A 26,108-nucleotide genomic window follows, 5' to 3' on the forward strand; every position below is an offset into this window, starting at 1 on the left:
GGGGGGGGTGGAGGTGCAGGGCAGAAGGCGGGGTGTTGGGGTTTGCCGTAGGTTGCCAACCCCTGGACTAGACCATTTCAGAGAAATTAAACATCTGGTGATAAAAAAAGCCTATGGCTCCCTTAGGGGGAAAAAAATCAACTAGAAATTACCTGTGTGTCTTTCTCCCCCTCCTAAAGTCACACACGTCCCTAAAGATCAAAAGAATTATTTTCCAATGGAATAAACATCTTCAGCTCATTTCTTCAACAAATGCCTTCCTTCTTTTTTTGTAAGTCAACATACTTGTGAAACACATGCCTCTGGGTCCTTGTGATTACTCATCGACAGCTCTCTCATTTCTGCTGCAGGGAGGTGCGTATTTTCAGTGTCTCTTTTCTAAATATGTTCACCAAGTTACATTTGCTCAGGCATATTCAATTGTAAAACGTCTCAGTGAGCTATCAACTCTACAGCTAAAGGGCTGAAAAAGGAAGGAGCCACACATTGTGAAGGTTATGGTGTAAGCCAACTACAGCACTGAAATTCAGAATAAAAAATGACCAATACTTCACCCCTAGTTCACTCCGCTAAATTCTATCACACAATGGATGGCATTGGGCTTCATTTGCAGCAAGGGAGATGTAGGTCAGATATTAGGAAAATGTTTCTAACTGTAAGGTAGTTAAGTTCTGGAACAAGCTTCCAAGGGAGGTTGTGGAATCCCCATCATTGGAGGTTTTTAGAAACAGGTTGGGCAAAGACCTGTCAGGGATGGTCTAGGTTTACTTGACCTATCTCAGTGCAGGGAGGAAGGGGAACGGGGGGAGGGAGGGTACGGGACTGGATGAGATGACCTTTCGAGGCCCCTTCCACCCCTACACTTTTACGAATCTATGCTCAGACACTGTTCTGAGACTCCTGCAAGGCTTAGCACCTGAGCTCCAAATGGGATCAGCCACTGGTTTGAGTATTTAACTATTCCTAGATCAGTGACATTCAACTCCGGCGCTCAAGCCACAAATGACTGTTCTAGGCCCCAAGCAAGAAAAATATCCCTTGCAGCCATAAATTTGGAAGGGGGAAAGCAGAGGGAAAATACCTCCCTCGATTTTCTCTGATAGAAGGATGTGAATGGTGACATGGGAAATGTGTTATGGAGTCTTAGGGAGTAAGAAAAATAATCATTGTGTCATGCTCACAAGTGATGTTGATATGGTGTTAACAGCATTAAGTATTGATGCAAGGTCATGAACTCAGCAAATCAGTGTTAGAACATTTTTCTATGATTATTTTGTGCCTCTCAGCAACTCTCCAGTTACAAAGTGATTTTCCATTTCTTTTAACACTGAGTGTCACTACCCTAGGTTTTTTAGAGGTCCAAGGGGCTGACTGACAAAACACTTTGGAACTCTATTACACCTAGAGTTTTCACAGAAATTCATTTTATAGTATTAGGGATAAACCTATGCCTTAACACACACACTCAGTAAAATGATATTAAAGAACCAATCTGGATATTTTTATGGTTACACAAAATGATGGATCAAGCTTCAGCTGTGCCACTGTAGCACTTAGTGTAGACATTACCTATGCCAACTGGAGAGCTTCTCCCATTGGTGTAGATAATCCACCTCCTCGAGAGGTGCTAGCTAGGTGGACAGAAGAATTCTTCGACCTAGCACTGTCTATGCCAGTGGTCAGGTCAGCATAGCTACATCTCTCAGAGGTGTGGATTTTTCACACCCCCGAGAGATGTAGTTATACTGATGTAAGTTCCTAGTATAGACAGGCCCCAGAGTGTTACATTCTGTTTTTATTTTGTGGCACTCAGAACTTAACTAGATTTTAATAGTTGTGCTACTTTTTGTTTTCCAGACTGAGATCTTGTATGCCACAGTTTAATCTAAATCTATTTTTTTCCCCTTCAAATGACTAATTCTTACCTAAAGTATGTTGGCACGCTCAAGCAAGGCTATAATGCAGCTATTGAATCTGAACATGCATTTTTTTTATTAACCTGTACTATAAACATTGGTATATCTTAAGGACAAACTGAAAAGAAAAAGAAAAAAAAAACACCACCACCCTAAATATTTGGTAACTATCATATAATATTCTTGCTAAAGACAAAAGTCAAAATTTTTGCTTTTTGGAAGGTGGGATAGGGAAAGATTTACTAACACTAAGTAGCAGAAGGGGGCCAATATTCCTCAGTGGACTATAGGTTTACAACAATTGTATTTTTTGTCCATTAAAGTGTTAAAGATAAAACTTCATGTTGTTTAAATTACAGCTTGCAGCATATGCTTAAATTCCTTAATCTTTTAGAAGCTACTCCAATTCCAGCTTCCCTATAGGCATTGGCTTGTGAGAGGCCTACTTTAAATTTTAGTCTATAAATTCAGAGTTTATTTGCTGAGCTGTCATCTTTACTATTATTACCTGTCAGGTTCCATTCTCACATAAGCTCAAACCGCACAAATGGGGAGGGAGGGAAAGAGAGCGAGTACGAGAGAAACCCAGGTGTCCTGTAGTTCTCATAAGAGCACAACATTAAAATTAGGTTTAACAGATAAAACAAACCTGTAAGCTTAACAGCTTTCAACTACCAAACTGGCTTTGTTTAGAACTAAGCTGTCAAAAAACACAAGGAGCTGCTGTTTTCCTTTCCAGGTATTTCTTACTCTCTCAAAAGTGGAGACCAAGCTGGTGGTTTTGAATTATCTTTTATTGCAACTGCCGCCTGCCAAGTTATGATTTTGAATCAAACACATTTAAGTTGCTTATAAAGATTCTCAAACACAATCTGCTGAGGATGCACCAATCATGGAGGGTGCAACGCAATTCTGGGATAAACATGACACATGGACCACAACTTTCCTGAATACAACAGAAAACAACCCCTAGTACAAACACAGATAACCCCTAAATAAAGCTGCAAATGCAGTGGCTTTCTGTTGTACAGGGAGCCCAACAAAATGTAAAGCAAAGCATCATGACGTTGCCTGTACGGTCCCTTTGGAACAAGCCAACCTTCCTCAATTGCAGCCTTAGAAACCAACCCTACAGTAAAAGGCTCCTCACAATCAGCACTGACGACAGTGGCTTTTTGAGACATACAATGATAGAGAATAAACCACCAATGGCTGGTCTACACTACAAGTTTACATCGGCACAGTTACAACCATACAGCTGCACTGCTGTAGCCTGGCTGGTAAAGATGCTTTAAACCGACAGGAAAGAGCTCTCCTGCTGACATAGCATGTCTACCCAGAGGGCTAGGGTTGGTATAACCATGTTGATCAGGGGTGTGGATTTTTCATACCCCCGAGTGATGTAGTTATACCAAAGTAGGTAGTTAGTGTAGACCAAGCCCTAACTAAATTCAAGAATTAGCAGTTCCCCCAATAAAATTTAACAACAGCAGATTACTATAACACACGTTAAGCACACACTAAAAGGTCACACAGTAAGAGCATTCCAACACTAATGCTCTCCAGCTGCGGGTTCTGGGGAGTACTTTGTATCAGAGCCAGGGAGGAGCTCAATGGGTTAAAGCCCCTTGGTCATCTGTCCAAATGGTGATGCCCTGGGATAGGCCTATTTCTTCCTGTAGCAGGAGTATCCCATATTTGGGACTTCTCCTGTGACAGCTTGTGAGCCTTCCACTGCCTGTGTTCTGTGTTGTTTCCCCAGCCTGTTCCTTTCCTTCACTAACTTCTGAAACATGACAGGAAGGAGGAGTCATGGACTCACAAAAGGAGAGCTTCATGCTCAGTTTAATTTGTATTCCCCCCCCACCCCCTGACTGATGCTCAGCTCACAGCTGCAAGCCTGGGTGATTGTCAGAGCAGGGAGCACTAATAATTGGAGTGTCTGATTGAGAGGCACGGGAGGGCAGTTTGCAGGTGTGCATGATGCCAGCAGGATTGGAAGGAGGTGAAAAACTGAGGGACAAATGCAAAGAAAGACAGGAGGGGAGGGCACAAAGCATAGCATGGGGAAAAAAACAAAATCCAAGTCTTCCTCCAGTTCTGTAGTCTCCCTTCCAGCACTGAGCAAGTCTCCATTCAGCCTGAAACTGCTATTTGGCAGCTCTGTCTTATCTCTTAAAGGACAATCAATCAGATGGCCCACTGTAATAAAAGCAGGCCCTGGTTGGCTGGCCAGCTGTTTCTTCAGATCTCCCTTAACAGACCCGGGCCACATACCCCCAGCAAAAATCCATCAGGCTAAGATGGCCAACAGATCAAAAATCTCATATGCATGATGTTGGTAATGTTAATGATAAATGTATTCCCAGCCACTGGCCAAACCCCTCCCTCACACACATTTTGTTTGTGTTGTTTCCTTTAACAGGGAAGAAATTTATGGCTTTGTTTAGAATTAAGCTGTCAAAAAACACAAGGAGCTGCTATTTTCCTTTCCAGGTAGTGTTTTCAATCAGACTACTCCCTCCCCATTCTTCAGTTTACATGGTTATGGAAATGTAACAGTATTATACTAAGAGGGAAAGTTAAATGTTGATATTAATAGAAGGCAATCACTACTGTGTGTACACTTGTGTTAAACTACTTTTGGTCAATTGCAATCAGTAATGAACTTTGCTCCTTTCAAGTGCTACTTCAAAAACCACAAGGAAAATCACTCAAACAACTCTGAAGTAGATTTTGGATTTTCAAAGTGAAGTACTGTTAAGCCTGGATATACTGGAAATACTGTTAGAATGTAGGACAACTAAATCCACAGTGTTAAGAAAAAGCACTTTTAAAAAATACTCTAATAAAATAACTTCACAAGTACCATTTGCTCACTACATCTAGCAGCTGCTCACTATATCTCAAGTACTAAGGAACACAAATACATGGATTTGCTCCACTCAAAGTGTGGAGGTTTCAGCAAATAGCCAAGTATTTCATAAACTAATTTATTCAATAGACAAGTTTGGTTTGCCAGGCATGTTTTTCCATATGTATGATCTCTGAATAACACCATCTTACATATTTAAAATTTACTGCAAGTTATCTCGACATGTTGGAGTTGTGTTGGGTGTTAATCTTTCACCCACATGCCTTGTAAATAAAACCAAAACAATTGATAGGCCAATCGGAATGACTATTGCTGAAATGTGAGGTGAACAGAGTCAACTTTCTTCTGTAGTCAGTTTAAAAAAAAAAAAAAGATGCTGGTGCATTCAATTTCTAGATCACTCACTCCCTGATTCTTAACTCAAATATTTAGAATGTAATTCCTCAAGTAAACCCAATTAGTAGATAAGGTACAAAATTTGAAGGGATTCCTGAAGCTAAAAAACATCCCACAACTCACATTCAAGTGAAACCGGCTCCTGAAGGTACACACTGTATGGGGAAAAAAAAGGCTTTCCTCACTCAACAATTCTGTAAAGTCCATGAAGGAGTACATTTAAACAGCTGCATATTAAATGATCAGTTATTTCCTTTAGCAAACAGCTCAAAAGAGCACTCAAACATTTACTATTCTTAACAAATGTAGGGGTGGAGAACCAAATTCAGTGTATCTTAACGCGTGTTTCTTTTGCAGGTTAAAAAGTATAAACATGCTGAATATTCTCTGTTCCCCATCACCTTGCTTATAGCGCTTCAGCACAATTCTAGTTTAATATACATTTACACTTATGAGCAGATCATCTTTAACCCTTCAGTAACAGTGGAGAAACAACAGAATAGAACTGAAAACTTCAGGGGGAAAAATCCCCCCAGATTAGTTAATTAAAAAGGACTGCATCAAACACAGTGATGCTGATTACCTTAAAATAATTATTGGTGCTCACTGATATATCCCTTAAATCCATCATTCTTTACATCCATCCGATGATCCCAACAGATAATGCAGTAATTTTGTATTCAAAGGTCTTTTTGATCCAGAATCGTTACAGTAAAATTAATGATACAATTAGTAAAACACCAGTTTTACTCCTGCATTTTCAGATCTTCATTTATTTTCAAGATGTTCCCTCTCAAACTGTCAAGTCTAGTGAAGTCTACTAAAATACATTTGCAAGTAGCAGCATGCATTTTGTCAGAGTAGACAAAATTAACCAGAACCTAGCTTTATTACCCACAGCAAGAACGCTATCAGCCTTTTTATCCAGAGCATCCATTAAGCTAGAATGATTCACCGCAAACATAGGTTATCCCATTTTACCAGTTTAGCCATCCCCCTCACAAGCAGTTCCAAACTGCTAGCAGTTTAGGTTACACTGATTTTGTATCTCTGCAGTTCATCCTCACATATGGATGCATGAGGGTTTTATTCCCCCCAATCTAATCAAAAAATTAATTTATAAAGATAATTTACAAAATAATGTATTAGTCTAGTCTTGCGTCACAGCAACTTGAGCCAGATCTCCACTAGGACTGCTGTGACAGTATAGCCTTACTGTAATGAATGGCACAGTGTTCCTACTACACTTGTGAAAGTATAGCTTATTCCAGTCCGGAGCAAAATAAGCTACTGGCAAAAGTATAGTTTGATGGTGTAACTGCATCTACACTGAGGGATTTTGCTGGCACAGCTATATTGGTCAGGAATCATACTTCATCACCCCTTGACCAACCTACCTATGCCAGCAGAAGTTTCTTGTATAGACCCAAGCCAGTGAAAATATTTTGTGTGCATGTCTGTGTGTGTATCCATATGTACGTGTGTGTAAATTATATATGTATAGTGAGCAAAGCAAACTTTAATAACTAAAACAGACTGTATTAAACTTCACCTCTTAAAAATGTTTTAATGCAAACAAATCTACCCTTCTTAATTAAAAAGCCAGTGAAATTGACAACTGAGCATGGAAGGAGAGACTACAGTATGATTACATAGTAATACAAGGACCATTTCAGCTTTGGCTTGCTTAGATCACCAACACAGTGAATTATGAGTAGTGACATGGTAGTCACTACATGGAGAGATTGTTTCCTATCACTATTTTGGAATTGAAGTTTTTGATTTAAAAGATGTATTTTCATTCCGAGTCAGATGGAGGAGCCAAGAGGAGATGGGAATTCATTTACTTCAGAAAGCAATTTATTGGGCTTCCTCTCTTATGTTGGACATTTAAACATAAAACATCCCCACCACACCTTTCCCTACCCAATCTTCCTGCTGCTTGTACCTGACAAGTCATAATTCTCTGTTTATGATGCAACATTTTTACATTGCTGGAAGAATGACGGCCATGTCAAAATTTAGCATCATCACTACAGGAACAAAGAAGAGAAGTGAAACAGAGGTCTTTTAAAGCAGATTTTTGGGGACAGATACTGTCACCTTATGTCCATGAGTCATTGGGATAACCTGGAATAAGGTACTATCCAACATGAGTAAGGGTAGTGGAATGTGTCACTTTAACAGGAAGTAAGCCAGGAAATGATGGCATTTAAAAAAGTAATTTAAGTTTTAACAAACACACATTTGAATTTTTTTTCACACTTCTCACTAACTTAATATGTAAAAATGTTAGAGACAATCAGCAAAAATCCTTTGTGAGCTACAGCGCATTGCAATGCTTTCAGCTACTATAGAATACTATAATTATGCACATATATAGAGGGGAAGACCACAGAAGGCATCTATCACTGCCGGAATAGTAACAGTAGTTCCTGTACTGCAGTTATGCAAAGTAATCAGTACAATGCACTTCTTTCTCTGATACTCTGATTGCTACTGGCTAAGATTTTCAAAGCTGACTCATGGATTAGACACCCAAATCCCATTAAAATGACTGGGAACTAAGTGTTCAAATCCTTTACGCAGCTTTGAGAATCTCAGCCACAGTGTTTATAGAGTTGAAAGTTAGGCTCTTGAGGGAAAGATGGTAGAACCAGAAAGCAGAAGGAGTGAGGTTGCACGGACTGTGAGCTGCATATACAGACAGCTCTTTTCCTGTAACTGAAGGACAAATGGTGTTCTAGTACAAGAGTAGTTCTGTTAACACAACTTGAACAGGACTCTTGTCCCTCCATTTAGCACACCTGAACTCTTCCACTACAAATAACTCCACGCAAAACACTGAAGCAGTAGCTTCTACTTAATGCTACTTTAAAAATATTGAAATATTTGAAAAGAACTTTAATGTTCTGCTCACAACATTAAAGATGGCCAGTTTAATTTTCCTCTCAGGAAAATGATATCTGTCAATGCTGTCTGGGGTTTTTAGAACAGCTTGGAGTTAAGCAAAATCTGGGTTTCTATTCCCTGCTGGCCTACTGAGCCAAGCCCTTCACTTCACTTTTATGTGGAATAATGGGGTAATACAACTTTATAAAACATTATAAAGTTCTTGGATAAAAAGATTATTCTATTTTGCATACCTCAATGAGGCATATCATGGTTCATTATATAGTTTTAGCATGTCAGAGTTTCAACACAGTCAGGGGACCTGAGGAGAAATCCTCTACTAAGACTCCAACCTAGGAAGAGAGTTGGTAAAGTTGCTTTAGATTTTGGACTGGCTGGGAACTAGCATGGCCTTTGGCATAAATCAGCGTAGTCCGGGGGTTGCTCTAATTTACAGCCGCATCCCAAGGACTCCCTACAATTTGTATTACAGCCCAAAAATCAGCAAGTGCTAAAGAGATACCGACCCTCCTGTCCCAACATGCCTCTGATGCTTTGGCTTGTGAGGTAGGCATATAGGGCTGCCTATGGTGGCTCTGTGCAGGCCCCACACCAGGCAATTCTCCATTGGCCCCAATAGCCACTGTAAGCTGCTGGAGCTGTGTATGTGGGTCAGAGTGGAAGAGAGACTCTCCTTCGGTTTCTATCATTGGCACCTCCACTGACTCCTTTTGTGACCTTGAACAAGTCTAACTTCTCCACATCCATTTCCTAATCTCAGATGGGAACAAGGTCACTTCTCTACCTGTGTAAGCTACGTATGCCAAACATTATAAATGACAAGCATATACTGTTAATATTTGGCAGTAAGTCAAAAAGCCATAGTACCAATTTCTTTAATTGGGCTCCACATTTGACAGGTTCTTGCTCTAGCAACACCAGATATAATTTGGATAAGAAAAAACAAATTGGTGCATTTTGTCTTGGTAGTTTACTTGTGTGAGCCATGTTTCTGCTCAAAGACATCATTGCATCTTGCAATGTGAAAACACATAATTGCAGATAAAGCATCCTGAGGTGTTGAAAAGCGGGTTTCCATTCACTGTAACTCTTCATTTTGGTAAACTGCACTCTTCATAAATAATGACTATATTCTAGCTTTCCTCAGGAAAAGAGACCTGGGAAAATAGCCAATATCAACAGAAAATATAGAGTTGCCATTATGTATTCAGAACCACACTGGCTACTGTCCAGCTATCATGCAAACATTAAGAATTTTAAAGCTTCTGTAATTATTTTATTTCAAACAAGGTACATTTACGGGAATCATGAACACATACAACGTGGCAACAGTCTATGCAGTCTGAATCTTCGTGTAATAAAACAAAGGCTATACAGCTATGCAGGACCCGCAAACCAAATGGTTATCAATATATTCTGAAATTTTAAGGAAAGAATAATTTGTGTCTTCGCCAAGAAAAAAATCTCTCTCAAAACTTCCTTCACAGCAAATTGGGGAACTGCCAAGAGACAACACATTAATTGTTTTTTAAGCTTGCAGTTTTTGAATGGAGATTATATAAATAAATAAAAGTCAGCAGCAATTTTCTAGCACGTATCATGAAAATAGCTATCTGTTGTATACAAAGATCATCCCAGCTGAGGGGCCTTAGATACTTTTTTTATTTTTTAGGGCAAATTCCTATGTCAAAGGTCATTTTATTAATACAGAAGCACACTCGTATCAATGTTTCTACATTTTCTAACATGGAAATTATGTGCCTAATCATGCAACTCCTATGCATGAAGTGCCCCTTTGAAATCACTGTGAACTCTGAGTTGAGGGTTTGCAGGATCAATCCTTAATTTATTGTTGTTCTACTATAAATGGAAACTTTAGTATCCATGAAAGAGATTGTGCTGGGCCTTAGAATACACAATTTGCCTTACATGTTTTTCCACATACACATCTACCAATGCACCTGCCTCAAACTAAAACATCACCACAATGTTGATATCAAATGGCTGCCAATTGTAACAAGTTGTGCTGTTTGTATTGTGGACAGATGTCCTCTTGGGAATGGAGTGAAACACAAATCAAATTTGAATCCATCTCTCTAGAGAAAAAATAGTCTGAAAAAAGTGACTGCTAACATGTCATTGTGGAGTTCCAACATTTATGCCCAATGACATCCAGATGCTTAATAAATTTACTGATAGTCCTGTAAACTCAACTTCGGATCTGAAAAGGGGAAAAAAATCAGTTATTTTTTTGTTAGTGTCCTTTATTTATTTATTTGGAGATATACCTATCTCATAGAACTGGAAGGGACCCTGAAAGGTCATTGAGTCCAGCCCCCTGCTTTCACTAGCAGGACCAAGTACTGATTTTTGTCCCAGATCCCTAAGTGGCCCCCTCAAGGATTGAACTCACACCCCTGGGTTTAGCAGGCCAATGCTCAAACCACTGAGCTATCCCTCCCCCGTCTCTTCAAACTCTCCAACATTCACATCACCTACAGCTCATCAGTCCCCAGTGCAGCTGCTAGCGTGACTTTCATTTCATTCATTTAATTTTAATAAACACATTATAAAGAATGACTCTGGATTAATTTGTTCATTCACTACCATTGCCTTGGTTTTTCTTCTTTCCTCTTAATCAGAAATTGTTATCAAAACCATCAACTGCTGGATTAAATAATCTAAGGCTTAATCAGAGGACTGTTTAATCAGAAATGCTGTATGTACTTGAAGACAAAAGCATATTCACTACAGATCAAAGGTACAGATTCCAGACCATGAGAAAATTAATGGATATAATCTCTTCTGCAACACCAGCAGAATATTGATACCAAGAAAGAACTTTTTCCTTGATAAGGAGCACATCACAACAATGAAGCATTATTTGAAGTGTTTTCTTCTTAGCATGAGGCATCCCTGGATGCCAGCCTGTAGTCCTTTTAAATTCAGGCAGATAACATACACTGGAGTATAATCCTCTCTAAAGTGGTTCACTTGCATGCATCAAGAAAAGGCTCCATAACTGATGGGGATGGGGGATAGCACATATCCGCGCTACTCTTGCATCCACAAAGGCTAGATGGTCCATGGACCGACTCTCACCACCAGCTGTTGAGAAATGCCTATGTTTTATTCTGCTATGCTCAATTCCGCCCACAACCCCAGCCACCTTTCGTGTGTGTAGCATCCAAGAAGCAGAACAGCAGGGGGGAAGTGCAGAGAGGCTGCATAAGTCAATGCTACACACTTGCATGCTGTAGCCCACTGTTCCACAACAGTGCGTGCTGTAGCCAATCCTTAGACTGTCTGGGGCAGTTTCTTTTGGTTTCCAGAAAAGGGGAAAAAAGGCAGGGGCACAGCAGAGCACAGCCGACAAGATCACAACTATGAGACTGCAGTGCCCAAGATCCCTGCTTATGGAGTGGGGAAGCAGCTGTGCAAAACTTGTAACTGGTGCTCCATGACCAACTACAGAGCTGGAGGGGAGAGGACCTTTGTGCAGAAACCAGGATTTTGGCATGTGAACAGAAAGTAGATAGGGAGAGGAGAGAAAAACCCATGCCATATACCGAAATGAAAAACATTCACCTCGTACAGAGTTGCAGTTGACCATCAAGATCTGATCAAAATGCCCTCCTCCCCAACCACGAAAGATTCTCACACTTCTGCACAATTCTTTAAGTTGCTTAAATACCTTAGGACATGCTGGACGATCCAATGTGGACCTTCCATATCTGCACTGTATTTACATTCTCTCTTATGGACGGGTTTATGAAAGTATTCTTTTCAGAGATAACATTGCAAAATTCCTTTCTACGCTTGATTGAAATTTCTGCTCCACTTCAAATTAACATATTAAGACCACAACCATTATTTTACATAAATCATTGCATTTCAATGTATTCTAGAATACAGCAAATATGTATATAGAGTTGTAGGGGCACGGAATATATATATATATATATGGGGAGGGGAGGGAGAAGAGGAACAAAATAAAAAAAACACTTACAAGGATTGTAAACCACTTAGTCCTCTAATGGCCTCATTAGGTACAGTCTTCAGCTGATTGTTCTGTAGGGTTCTGTAGAAGAATTTTCGTTAGTGAAAGATTTTCACAATAATCTTTAAAGTATCTTCTATTTGACATAAGAGATCATATTCCTCATTAGTGGACTTTTTGTACAAGAAAAAGCATTTTGGAATTCTCAAGACAAAATACTCAATGACAATGTTAAAATAATAGTGAAAATGTCTTATTTTAGGTCCTTACACAATCACTGCATTAATTAAACAATCTACATCAATGGGCTGGATTTCTTGAATATAATGGGCCAAAATCATCTCTGATATAAACTGTTGCAATTCCCCTTGACTTCATTGGCAGCTGCAACAATTTACATTGGGGCTCAATTTGCTCCAATAAATAGCATTTTATGATTTACCATTGCTTGCATTTTCATGGTTGTTTCTACTGATTCCTCTATTTCTAGAAAAAATGGCACCAAAGTAGAATTTATTTTAATAATTGCATTTGCATAGTGTGCCGATTCTGGGCACATTCACAGTATGAAACACCACACAGAAATGTTACTGAATAATGTCAGCAAAAAAGTACAAAATGGTAGAGAGTCTGCAATGAACTATTCAGGAATCCAGCCTGTTCTCTACTGCCATATAACTCTTCCTCACTCTCTACAGCCTCACCCACACTTATCTTTGCCCCTCCATTTTGTTCTATAATGGAACCGTACTGTGGGATGTACATTGTTGATTTTAGAGAGAGATTTCTAAAGAAAGGTAGTGACAGGCTACATTAAGTTATATCAAATCGATAAGTTCTCTTATAAGACAATGTTTTGGTTGTGGTGAAGAATATTTTTTATCAACAGCATTTAATGGCTGATCTGTTTGCTGTTATGAAATGGGTCAATAGCACCTCCCAGTAGTCCCCCACCGATCAATGACTCCCGCGATCAGCTGTTTCGTGGTGTGCAGGAGGTGCTGAGGGGGAGGGGCGTGACACACGCAGAGGTAGTGGGGGGGAACAAGGCAGGAGGAGGAGGACCACCAAGGGGTGGAGTGGGGGCGGGGCCCGGGACAGAGCCTGGGATCAAGCACCCCCGGCACATTGGAATGTGACAGCACCTGTGCTTGAGATACCTTAAAGGGCCTGATTTTGAGTACCTTCCCTGCATTTACCTTACAAAACCTCCTGTAGCAGTATTGCAGATGATGAGTTTCTCAGTCCTCCCTCTTACTCCTGGGCCTATGCTTCTTTCCTTTTTTCCCCTCAGGGGCCTTCCCTCAGCCTCTTTGTATCCCTTCTCTATTCGGCCGATCTTTGTATAAATACACCCCGTTACCCAAGCGCTAAAATTTCAGGACTGAGATGTGTTTCATTTTTAAAATCTGGTTTATAACAGGAAGCTAGTTTCAGCCCTAACTATGGAGCAGCAGCTGAAGTGGATATTCTCATTTGCTGGGGACAAACATGGCACAGCGAGAGTGGCACATTACTACTGCTTCACTTAGAAATCCTTCTACTGGTCAATCTCAGTTACAGGAGTGCAGTGTTATATTCTTTTCTGAGGGAGTTGGAATGGCACCCCAAAACTATCTAGGCTCTCATACTATACACATTACAGTAGTGTCTGAACACCTGATGGGATAGAAGGAGAAAAGCCTTAGTGGCTTCCTCTGAACCCTCTTGGGTCCATTCTTTCTCTCTGTTTTGGATAGCCAGAGAGGAAGGAGAAAAAAATAGAGACACCCTGTGGTCTAACAGTTAGTATTTTTCTATCACAAGACACATCTGGGAGTCAAACACTATTACTCCAATAAATTAAGTAATTACAATTTAATCCAGGTGACAACTGTTTTTATTATCGAATGCACATCATCTTCAAGGTTAGCACTCCCAAGGGATTATGCAAAAAATAACAAAGCAGTAAAGATTTTCATGTTACTGTACTGTCTGAACAATAAATTCTGTTTCTGTCCAGCCTATCAGTAAACATGCTGACTGTGCAAGAAGAAAGTACACAGCTAGCTGTGAAGCTCTAAAATTTGATTACTTACAGCACTTTGAGTTCTTTCAACCCAGACAAGGCTTTCGTATGGATAAAAGAAAGGTCATTGCCGGCCAGTCGTCTGGAAAAAAATTGTAATAATAATTCAGACTCTGAAAATACAGTACTTTTACCACTGTCTAACAGATGAAACCATGAGTGCATCAAAGCTTGCATCAGATTATACCATATCTGCGATCCTCACATTTACCACCACTCACTCACGATTACACATTTTCAGTAAAGCATAATGCATTAAAATCACTTCTCTAGACCTAAATTTGTGATCAACCCATTTAATCATATACTTTCCTCTTACTTTTACTATAGTTATCGGATTAATGCAATACATGAAAAAGCAGCTCTCAGAAACTAGAGAGCACTCACACAGACTATTTCCAACTTGAGATTTTCCTGTATGATAATTTAAGAATATATTTATATTCCCAGCCAGCCATCCTTTCTCAAAAAACAATAAAGTCTGGTATCACCCCAAGAACATAACCCTGTAAACAAAATCAGAAGACCTCCTCATTCTTCAGCCCCTTATTTACCAGCAATTAAAGGAGAGACTGAAAATGTTATAATTAACACACCAACGGATGGATTAAGATTCTTCTTATGAACCTGGGTTTGAAAAATGAGTTAACTGCTATCAATATGTTCCTGAGGCTTCCAGCATAGCCTAGGTGAAAAGAATACTCAGTTATCCACATGTTTTTAATCTAGCCACCAGATGCTAAAGAAACTGTGCAGTCAAGCAGCAACAGTTAGTTGCTAGACGGAAGGATGTGGAAGAGGTTTGCGCTGAACATCTTAAAATTCAGAAGATGTTCACCACTAGATTCAGGGCAATAGCCTGGGTCCACTGAAGTCAATCGCAAAGCTCTCATTGACTTCAATGGGGCCAAGTCTCTCCTAGATAGTAATGCAATCCACATTAACAAACTAACATTAATAATCACTATAATAGGTATAAAAGTTTCTTCAGAACACAAGGTGAAAAAAAACCACTCAAGCAACAGAGTTTCAGCTACTTATTTTTCCCCTTGTATTTTCTTCAAACCTTTTGCCAACTTCCAGATCAGTACTTGCTGTGTGGTCAACCTTTGCTGAGCTCCTAATATTTGCGACACTAGATGTTTTATTAAGGTAAAAGATGATAAAATGCAGAACACCTGGTAATCCCTAGCTGCCAAAGAATGAGAACATTACCATGAAGGATCATTTCAGCCAAAATATTAGCTTCCTTATTTGCTTTATTATCTAAATTGAGATCTGAAGACGTCAGTGTAGATTATATAATGGAAACATAAAATGGGAACATCCGTACAAAACAATCATTGTTTCTGTCTACTATCGCTCACTCTTCTTAAAAAAAAGTTAACAGCAGATTACAAATTATCATCTCTGTTCCAGAGAATTGTAAATTGATCCAGCATCAAGGGGAAACACTAGCATATTGTTTCTAGAGGGGAGATGACAGAAATAGCAACAAACCCATCAACCTGATTAATAGGTAGCAGGTTTAAAACTAACAAACAGACGTACTTCTTCACATAATGCTCAGTCAACCTATAGAACTCGTTGCCATGGGATGTGGAGAAGGTCAAAAGTATAACTGAGTTTCAAAAAGAATTAGATAAGTTCATGGAGAATAGGTCCATCAATAGCTGCTAGTCAAGATGGTCAGGAATGCAATCCCATACTCTGGCTGTCCCTAACCCTCCAACTGCCAGAAGCTGGGACTGGACAACAGGGGATGGATCACTTGAAATCATTCTGAACTTGTTCTGTTCACTCCCTCTGAAGCATCTGGCACTGTTAGAGACAGCTTTACTGGACTATGTGGACCACTGGTCTGACCCAATGTGGCCGTCCTTATGTTCTTCACTAGAGTCTTAGAGTGGTAAAAAGGTAGCAAAATTACTATTTTGTTCATCTCACCTCTGTAATCTCTCATTGTGTGTAACAGATCATCCTAGACATTAATTTTGTCTGTTATGGAAATTTGCCTATGACTGAATGGACACCATAATAAACTTCTGCATATTAATTAGCTTCCAATCCACCTGACAACAATAGTATTTTTGTATATAAACAAATGGAGCAGTGCCTGTCCTTTGTGAACAGGAACTTGATGGTGTAACAAGTGATACCAGTGTCCGTGTATTAGCAAGCCGAAGAAAAAGGGAGTTTATTATTGTTGTGAATTTGTTCCACAGGTGTCACTTGGCACGAATAAACCCCCCAGGTCTAAGGTTTGACAACATGGTTTAGGTGGTCATGGTCAGAATCCATCAGAAGAATTGCAGCTGTAGACCCCGATACTCCAAAGACTTAAGCAAGAGTGTAAAACGCATGCAAGAAAAGAAGCGCCACTGAAATGAATGGAACTATTCAAGTACAAAAAGACTTAGCAGGATTGGAATTTTAATATGCATAGTTCAGATACACTACTTTTTTTTTTAAATTACAGTAGCAGCTAAAAGCCCCAATCAAGGCAATGGCCCCATTGTGCTTGGTGCTGTACATGCTTTCCAAATATTAAAAAAACCAAAACAAAAAACCTTATTCTTTCCTACACTCTCAAATACAACAAACTGCAGAGGTACAAGTATGCAGTGTTGCCAACTCTTTATTATTAGTAGCATTACCCTAGCACCTAGAAACCCTAGTCACGGACCAGGACACCATTGTGTTAGGCACTGTGCAAACATGGAACAAAAAGATGGTCCCTGCCCTCCAACTGCTTACAATGCAAGTATAAGACAAGAGAAAACTCTCTTGTAATTTTATGGCAAGTCACGTTGTCACTGTGTGTTGTTCTTAAAAGCCCCATTTCCTGGAGACAGGTAAATACACAAGACACTCAGCTTTTTTTGTTTGTTTGTTTTTTATAAAATCGTTTCTAGCCCTCCAGGTAGCAGAGAAAAATTGAAAACATGCCCCAAGTGCAGTCTAAAGGCTTTGACACCAGAAGGCCAAAAAAACCTAAAAAGATCTAATGTTGATTAATATTTTTTTTAATCTCACGATTTTTGTTTTTTTAGAATTCAAACAACGAAAAACAAATAAGTTCGGTGCTACGTTTTCCAGCTAGTTGTTGTAAATGGTTTGTATTAAATTGAGATTTTAATTTTTTTCTTGAAAAAGTGTGCATGTCTTTCTTTTTAATGATTTCCTAAAAAATGCACTGAGAACAAATATGTATAAAACATGTTGGCTCCCTGCAAAGTGTATAATGAGTACTTATTAACCTGTATTTTGCCAGTTATCTCCAAAACACAGCTATTTATTAAAAGATAATGCAAACTGTTTTTTTTTTAAATCAAAACAGAAACTCTTAAATAAACAGAGACATAACTGAACATATAGCACCAAATTATATCCGCAGACAGTTACTGACACTGATAATCTAGCATTTATTCAAAAAACTACCATTCCCCACAAGTTTACGAACAGCAACAGTTGTGGTTCTAAAAGCATTAAGCTCCCTACCTAAATGGGCTGCTTTGGGATTTGGTCAAACATCTGCTATAATATTTTTTATTAAAAAAATAAAAAATAAAAAGTCGGACCGCCACCAATCCCATCCACTGTCACGGAAGCAACATATTGTGCACTAGAAACAAGACACAACTAAGCAAAAGCAAGGCTTGCGTGACTTTATATAGGAATACTTAGCCTACCTTAAGGCAACTCCTGTTTATTCAGCCTGTTGCAACCAACCAACAGAAAAACTGCAATCCATTACATTTCCGTTTAGCTTAAGTCTGGCAGCCTTCCAGGAAACAGGATACAACTGGCCAAGTGTGCAAAGGCTGTACTAATCAGTTTTCCAAATATACATTTATCATGCATGTACTAGCCTTGGGGAGCATGGCTTCTCATCAGGAGGTTCCAACTACAGTTACCCAGTAGGCTAAGACTAAAATATTATGCATCATTTTAACAAGCTTTCTTCTGCTGCAGCATGCTGCAGCTGTCAGGATGGGGATATTTTTCTTCACAGAATAAGGTTTAGTTCAAAACCAGCCAAAGAGAAATGGGGGGGGGGGGGGGAAAGGTCACATCTTCACTTGTTTTACATATGTGCTGTAACTGAAAAGCCCCAAGTCAGATTCCCAACATTATTCTTAACACATGTTAGAGAAGGAATTAATGAAAGATCAATAGATTGTTTGAGCCATACCCAGGGTTTTTTGGTAGAAGATTAAAAACTAAATTAAAAACACACACAAACAGGCTCAGTCTACACTTTTAACTTCTATTGGCATAGCTCTATTGGGTCAGGGTGTTGACTGGTTTTAGGAAGGCTGGAGACCAGTCGAGAGATTCGTCTCCCTACCTGCATCTATCATCAGGGTTTAAGATCGCCCAAAATAAAAACCAACAAGGGAGTGCAGGAGTAAAACGCAGGTACGTTTATTAGACCAACAACAGTTAAACAAGGTAAGTAAACGGGGTATGCTATAAAGGACTCCCAACACAGGTAGGTAAGGTAAATAGGTAAAGGTGGCACTATAATTATACTGCCTGTGACCAAAAAGGGTTTACTCCCTCCATAAAACCGGTCCCAGGTGAGGGGTATGGAGGATTTAAAAGGTCTCTACCATTTCTTGCAGCTTGCATCTGGAGCCTCATGATGCAGATCAGGTCTGGAACCAATCAGGTGACTCAACAGGATGAAGAATGAACCTCAGGCAACAGGTAGGCGATAACTCTACTTGATGCTGGTGATTCTTCTTTCTCCTTCCTGCGCCATCGCGGGTGCAAGTAAGATCCCGATGAGAGAGTGGAAGCTAGCAGCTCACCCTTGAGTGCAAGTGCGTTAAACCCTCCCACAACCCTAAGGCGCGGTACTCTGGCTTACGCACCTGAGTAGACCACACTGCTGTGGTCCAGCACTCAGCCACTCAGATGGGCAGTCCCTTCCTTCTGATGTGCTAGCTCTTCTATGCCCTGCTGTTCCTGGGCAGATGACATATCACATGGCTACTTGGATTCCCACCTTTTCAGTTGAAAGGGCAGGAAACTATACCTGAAGAGGGGGAAGAAGGGCAGCCAAGATGGATTCCTAGTTGTTGTTGCCACAAATTCAAGATGGCGTGTGGGTATTAATGCCAAAACAGAAAATTTCCCCTGACAGTGGGTATTAAAAAAAACCACATGAACAGCGGACACAGCTATAGCGACAAAACCCCCAGTGTAGATGCAGCTATGCCAACAGAAGAGTGCTTCTGTTGGCATAGTTAACATTGTTTATGGAAGTGGTATTCCTAATCAGGCAGAAAAACTGTTTTTGTTGGTATACGCTGCATCTACACTAGAGGGCCATGCCAGCATAGCTATGTCAGCACAGGTTCTGTAGTATAGTCATGGCCTATCTACCATCTATTTGCGTGTCTGTCTGTCCCTGTCTTATAAAATCAGAGCTTTACCAAGGGAGAGAAGTCTCAAAACCAGGGATATAGTGCTGCCACACCAGTCCAGAGCATCGCTCGTGGATGTTGGAGACAAATGGGTGATGTTGGGGACTGTGGTCGGTGGGGCGGAGGTGGGTGGAATGTATGTCAGGGCTGCTGGGATGTGGGGGGTAAGGAACTTCAGCATAAAGTTGGTAGTTGGTAGAAAACCATTATAAACCTGCTCTGATCAGCTAGTTAAAGTAGCTTTATGAAGTGGCCCAAAAATAGCTGAAGCATACCAGTTAATCCTGCCCTTATTTGAAGTTTGTAGAGAATATTTATGTTGTAAAAACAATATTTTACATGCATCGCCAATGGGCTTTTTGACTAACTATATGTGTACTTCAGATGTGCCTTGCTATGAAGTCTGGCACATAAAAGCTTGGTTATGCGTGTTTTCTCTTGATATAGTATGCGTACTTATCACTAACGTATAAAGTCGCATCATTGCTGTTGCACAGATTTTCAATGAGGTAAAATTTACTGGAAGAATATTAAGTGATGAATATGAGTGCTTTATCATATGTTGACGTCACACACAAGGGAGTCTCCAAAAATCTCTTCACACATGACAGAATTATCAATTTCAGGTCACGTTTGCAGGGCTCCTACACTATAAAAAAAATACATCATTGCTTAGTACCCCTGAAAATTCTTTAAAAGAAAAAGGGTGAGAGCTAAATTTTGCTGTAAAAACTGTACAATGTTTACCCAGTCCTGCGAAGTGTTGAGTGCCTCCTCCCTGCAGTCGAAGTGACAACTCCACAAATCATAGGAAGTTCTCCTTACCTTGAAGGACTGGTCCCTAAATATCTACAGTTTAATACAGAAATCAAACTCTTTTCTCCAGTTCATCAAGAACAGTCTTCAAGGGCTAGATTGTGACCAGCCCCAAAACAGCCAATCAAGGGAGTAAGGAGTCCTTTCCTAGGGCAATTACATTAAGACTACTTAGCTCTTTGCCATGGGTGCTGGGGGCGGGGGGAGGGGAATGCAAGGGTTGTGCATCAGTTGTCCCGTCACAGGAAATGGACTGGATGGGCACTAGGCAGAGCTATTATTCCATTGTCCCCCTACCAGGCTTGGCAACAATGCAGGCCGGCTCCATGGTAGGGATGGGGGACAGTCCTACACCCTCAAATGGACTGCAGCAAATTCCTCCATCCTGATAACAACAGAGGGGCCCTGGGAAGAATCAAGCCTCTCAGAGGGTCCAGTGGTTCGTGAGGCTCTTCCTGAAGCAGCACAGTTTATGTTCTTTCCATAGGACTGCACTAAAATGCACAATCTAGCCTAGAGTTGTTTTTTTGGCCTGCCCTTAATTTCTTTGGCAAAAGACTGATGAAAAATACAGTTATGCTGCTGAGTGATGAAGCAGAAGGAAATCAGCTATTAAAAGATCTTGATTAAATGCATATATTTATACCATAAACAGAAGTGCAGGGAATGGTACAGCTGCTAAAAATCTCAACAACATTACCTTCCCCATACAACCTTGCAAATAGTTTGCAGATTATTCTGGCTGTCATCACTTCTGGCTCTAAATACGCTTTCACCTTTCATTTTCTGCAATTTTTTAAAATCAGGTTTGGCTATTTCATGTGCCACTCTGAGCTGAAAAATTATGCATCTGGACGTGTGGAGGAAGGTTTGCAATCATGCACTTACTGAGGAACATCACTATGAAAGAATAACTAAGAATTTCCTGTTCAACACATCGCCCATGGGCTGTTCTCCTTACATCAAAATACAGTGAATTAGACACTTCCAAAATCTCCAGAATATCACACTTAGTGTTTCTGTTAAGAACATAGATATATGGAGTTGGCCCAATGGTCTAGTCTTAAGTGTTCGCCAATGTCATAAGACACAAAGTTAATTCATTGTCTCTTACTTCTCGGGCAGGAAGGGGTAGCAGCATTGCAAGGACTCAACCTGAGGAGAGAACTAAGTAGTGTCTTGCATTGTTCAGAAAAATCACTCCAACCAATAACTCCTTGGCCAGAAGTAAGTGGAACTTTAAGTAAAATTGTGTGCATGAATAAGTTGGAGGCTCCAGCAGGGAAGTATCTGCCCCCGAAGCCTGGGAAAAAAGATTAAAAAGAAAATGGATGGGAGAGTCCCCAGGCCAGCCACTGACGAGAAGGGCATGGACAGACAAGGACAGCTCCTGTGAGTCAAGCTGTTAATAAGTCAGGCGGACTGCTTGCTACAGAGAATTCAGTTGATTGTGGCTACTGTTTAATATAGCTAATTAGCAACATGGGCTGCTCCCAATGGCCTTAAAGATACTTTTGAAGATGAAGGAATGTGCCAGGGTTACGCCAGGCATTTTGATAACCTCATCTCTTGCTATCAAAGTCACTCCCGAGAGTACTGACTCAAGACGTCAACACTTCAAAGAATGACATTGAGAGCACAGAAATGCTGATGTGCTGGTACTGCACCATCAATTCAAGACATGCCATTTTGGAAGCAACACTACTATACAGATTACAGAGGCTTGGTCTACACTTAAAAATTAGCTTGACCTAGCTCTGCGCTCAGGGTTGTGAAAAATGTTGCATCCTGAGTGCCATTGCTAGGTTGACCTGGAGTAGAAATGGCTAGGTTGATGGAAGAATTCTTCCATCAACCTAGCTACTGCCTCTCAGACAGATAAACTACATTGATGGAAAAAACCCTTCTGTTGCCGTGGGAAGCGCCCACACTACAGACATTATAGCTGCAGTACCGTAGTTGTGCTGCTGCAGTGTAGACATGGCCCTAACGCCACTAGCTCCTGCAGGTATATGGCATACAAGCGACTGGTGGAAAGATACCTACATATCAACTGACAAAAATATACTTCCTCGGTGTTCATCATAGGCATCCTATGGGGGTGCTACATCGATGGAACTGCTACGTACAATCTGCACTAAAGGAACTACTGCATTAGACTGTACAGCTCAGAGTTGTAAGAATAAAACAATTTACATTCAACTACTTAATGATGTTAGGTTCTCTTTCATTCCTATTATTATCTGTATTACCATAGTGCCCAGGAGCTATAAAATAGGGCAGTGCTTCCAAGGAATAAAATACTGAGGGAGAGAAAATCTTTGCATTTATATGACTATCAAGAACCACTCTGTTATGATTATCTAAGCTTGCTGGTTGACTACTGCCCTCAGAATAATTCAGTCATTCAAGGTATTTCATTGTTGTAAAGTTGAACAAATTCAGGAAGTGACCCATTGCCCAAAAGGGTTGGATTTTGGGGCAGTAGTAGGGAAGATAAATGAATATGTCTCTCGTAGGATGGCACAGCATTTTTTGTTAGTCATAAAATGCATTGTTGGTAGGAGTCCAATACCATCCATTATTTTACATAGTATAGCCAGTGACCTCAAGTCCACATGCACCTTATTTGTATTATGAAAAGAGGATTCCGGATGGCTGGGGAATACCCTTCATGACATCATCTTCCCAGAGTTTGATGCCAGACATAGCACACTGAACCAAAGCACTTCTGGAGGCTGCAAAGTCTCGAGTCCTCTCTCTTTTGGTAAGTTAAATGGTGCAATTATGAGACAGTCTGGCAACCTTGCTACAGAATTGTTGGGACACGTTAACCACACGTTAATTCTACCAAAGTCAATAGAATTGTGTCAGGGATAACATTTGACCCATCCTGATTAAAAACATCGATCAATCTTCTCTCTTATTCTTGACTGGATGCAACATGAACTCCTAGGAAGCCTTCTGCTCTTGTTTTTCAACCCAGATGGTGGTGAGCCTCAAGATATTTGAGCAGAGAATTAGGTCCCCTCCTCTCCCTGTGAAAATCTTCATGCACAAAGGTTTGCTGTAATTTTTTCTCTGCAGTTTTCTGGGATGCTTCCCACCCTAGCTGTGTCTCTTGTGCTGTAATAGTTTGTTGGCTTTTGTATGTCTGTCACGGGTTTACTATATAAATGCATATGAGTTAGTGTGCATTGCCTGCCTGCCTGCCATCACCCACTGGAAGCTGGTATTCCTCACTGCAAGTTAGAATATTGGCGAGGAATGCAACACCCATTTGTTGTAAGATTAATAAGTAATGTGTCTTTTTGTTTTTTTACTAGATTGTATTTTGACAGCACGCCTAGGGATCCCAGTCAGGAATCAGGGCCCGACTGTGCTAGGTGCTCTACAGACAGATACCATAACACGTATGTTGGTGTATTAGCTCTGACTGTAAGGCAGCTCTTCAAGAAAGACCCAAAGCAACCTCCCTGATCTCTTGCAGCTTAATTCATCACAAGTCCTCTACACCTTCTCTACAGACTCCTTTTCTTTGTTCCTTCACCCAACTCCCATCTTGTGCTCCCATTTTTGCTGACTCCCTGTACCCCCTTTTGGGCACTACCTCTGGCACCATGTAATTATTGCTATTACTGTCTCCCCATGCCCATCCCTCAAGCCTCCTCATGCTGCTTGAGTTTTGCTTCATGCTCCCACAACAGCAGTCTCCAGCTGGACCTGGTGCACAGAAACACTTGCTTTATAGCAGTCCTACTAGTGGGCTAGGCATCAGCCCCATTCATCCTAATAAGACTGCCCCAGACGACCCTCTGCCCTAGGACAGCATCTGCCTTGAATGGAATTTGATTTTCCTGTCAAATGAAGATGTGCCTGGAGGGTGCTGCCCTCTGCTTTCCTTCAACTGGTGAATGGTCCCTTGGGGACCAGATTGAAGCAGATTAAAGCAGTTCCTAATCTGTTCTAACCCACACCAGGGATGTGTGGAAAATCAGGGATCCATAGCCAACTCCCTGATGGCCCCCTCATGATATGTGTGTGTAAACCAAGGCATAGAAAGGAGTGATATAAAGGGTATGCAGTTATAACCAGTAACACAATCATAACAGTATAAACCATCAAGTTTTGAGGGGGCCGCTTTTCATTCTGAACCCCTTTTTTCTGGTATTAATATTTTTCTATAAATAAATGATCCCTGAGATAAAAAGTCTTTCATCGTTCTTGTTCTCAGACATTTAAAATGGCTTTTTACTGGACTATACAATGAAAAGCTTGAGAATTAATGTGCTAAATTCTGTCCTCATCTCACAGAACCATAGAAATGCAGGACTGGAAAGGACCTAGTCCAATCCCTTGCACTAAGACAGGACAAAGTAGTACCTAGACATGGGGTAGGCAACCTATGGCACGCATGCTGATTTTCAGTGGCACTCACACTGCCCGGGTCCTGGCCACTGGTCCGGGGGGCTCTGCATTTTAATTTAATTTTAAATGAAGCTTCTTAAACATTTTAAAAACCTTATTTACTTTACATACAAACAATAGTTTAGTTATATATTATTGACTTATAGAAAGAGACCTTCTAAAAATGCTAAAATGTATTACTGGCACGCAAAACCTTAAATTAGAGTGACTAAATGAAGACTCGGCACACCATTTCTGAAAGGCTGCCGACCCCTGACCTAGACCATCCCTGACAGGTGTTTGTCTAACTTGTTCTTAAAAACATCCAATGATGGAGATTCCACAGCCTCCGAGTGGAAAAATTATCCAAGGGCAGATTTTGGCCCATTGTGTTTGGTTTTGTTTTAAAATAAAGGAAAGTTGCTTTTGAAGAAGGCAAATGTTTCAGTCTATAAAAAGGCACATTCAAATTCTACTTACAAGTGACATCTATATTTTGGCCAGACCTCCTTAAGAGGATAAAATATGTAAACTACTACCTTTTTAAATGGCAAAGTACACAACCGTCAGCAAAGATTACACAATCTGAACTGTCAGAGCAAGTTGTCATAGCAATTCAGTCATTTATCCTCCAGCACAAAACAGAAACTACACCCATGTAAGAAAATATTGTGTTATGTCTTTTAAAAATAGGTGACTAGTAGTCTACACTGGTAAGTTACAGCACTGTAAACACTTCGGGCTTCCCAGGCATCACTGATTTTGAAGCAAGAAGAAAAAGAGCATGTTTTAATAAATGCCTCATTTTCTTTCCACTTTCTATTTTTGCATTACAGTCTAAATATGAACTTTCCTTTGCTCTGCCCCAGTCTGTCTGAAGACTATCCTTGGCGAGGGGGAGGAGGGCCTTAAAGCATTTGAGCTAGTCTGAATAAGTAGCTGTGGGGTTCTCTGCCTAGACCTACACTCTCCCCTACTGAGCACATGGGATTATTGCAGACTCTTATCTATTTTATGCTTCCTTTAACATAGCAACTACCAGTAACCAAGTATTCTGCACTCAACATCATGATAACTGAAGTTAAAAACTGTTGTTGTTTTTTTAAAGGATTCTTTCCCCCCTCCCCACCCAAAGCTCCAAAGGGTGTTGTCTGATTGTGGAAAAGCCAAGTCAAAGATGGGAGTTTTACACATTTTGCTCTGAATATTTTCTGACATGCTCTGTAAACGTATTTCCCCAGTGAGGGGCCAGCTGTTGTGAGAAAGACTCTGACTCCCAGGG

At 40.4% G+C, this 26,108-nt stretch overlaps 1 protein-coding gene across 1 annotated transcript in view; it reads right to left on the reverse strand.

The window, feature by feature from the left end:
• The window catches only part of LGR4 (leucine rich repeat containing G protein-coupled receptor 4), a 130,228-nt gene that overhangs the window by 30,952 nt on the left and 73,168 nt on the right, over nt 1–26,108 (reverse strand). Inside the window, exons 3-4 of the mRNA XM_034769845.1 lie at nt 14,179–14,250; nt 12,110–12,181 (exon numbers count right to left, since the gene is read on the reverse strand). Coding sequence (XP_034625736.1) covers nt 12,110–12,181; nt 14,179–14,250 — 144 coding nt within the window. The remainder of the gene's footprint in view (nt 1–12,109; nt 12,182–14,178; nt 14,251–26,108) is intronic.

The sequence above is a fragment of the Trachemys scripta genome, chromosome 4, assembly GCF_013100865.1.
Source record: "Trachemys scripta elegans isolate TJP31775 chromosome 4, CAS_Tse_1.0, whole genome shotgun sequence".
In the NCBI taxonomy this organism is placed as follows: domain Eukaryota; kingdom Metazoa; phylum Chordata; order Testudines; family Emydidae; genus Trachemys; species Trachemys scripta.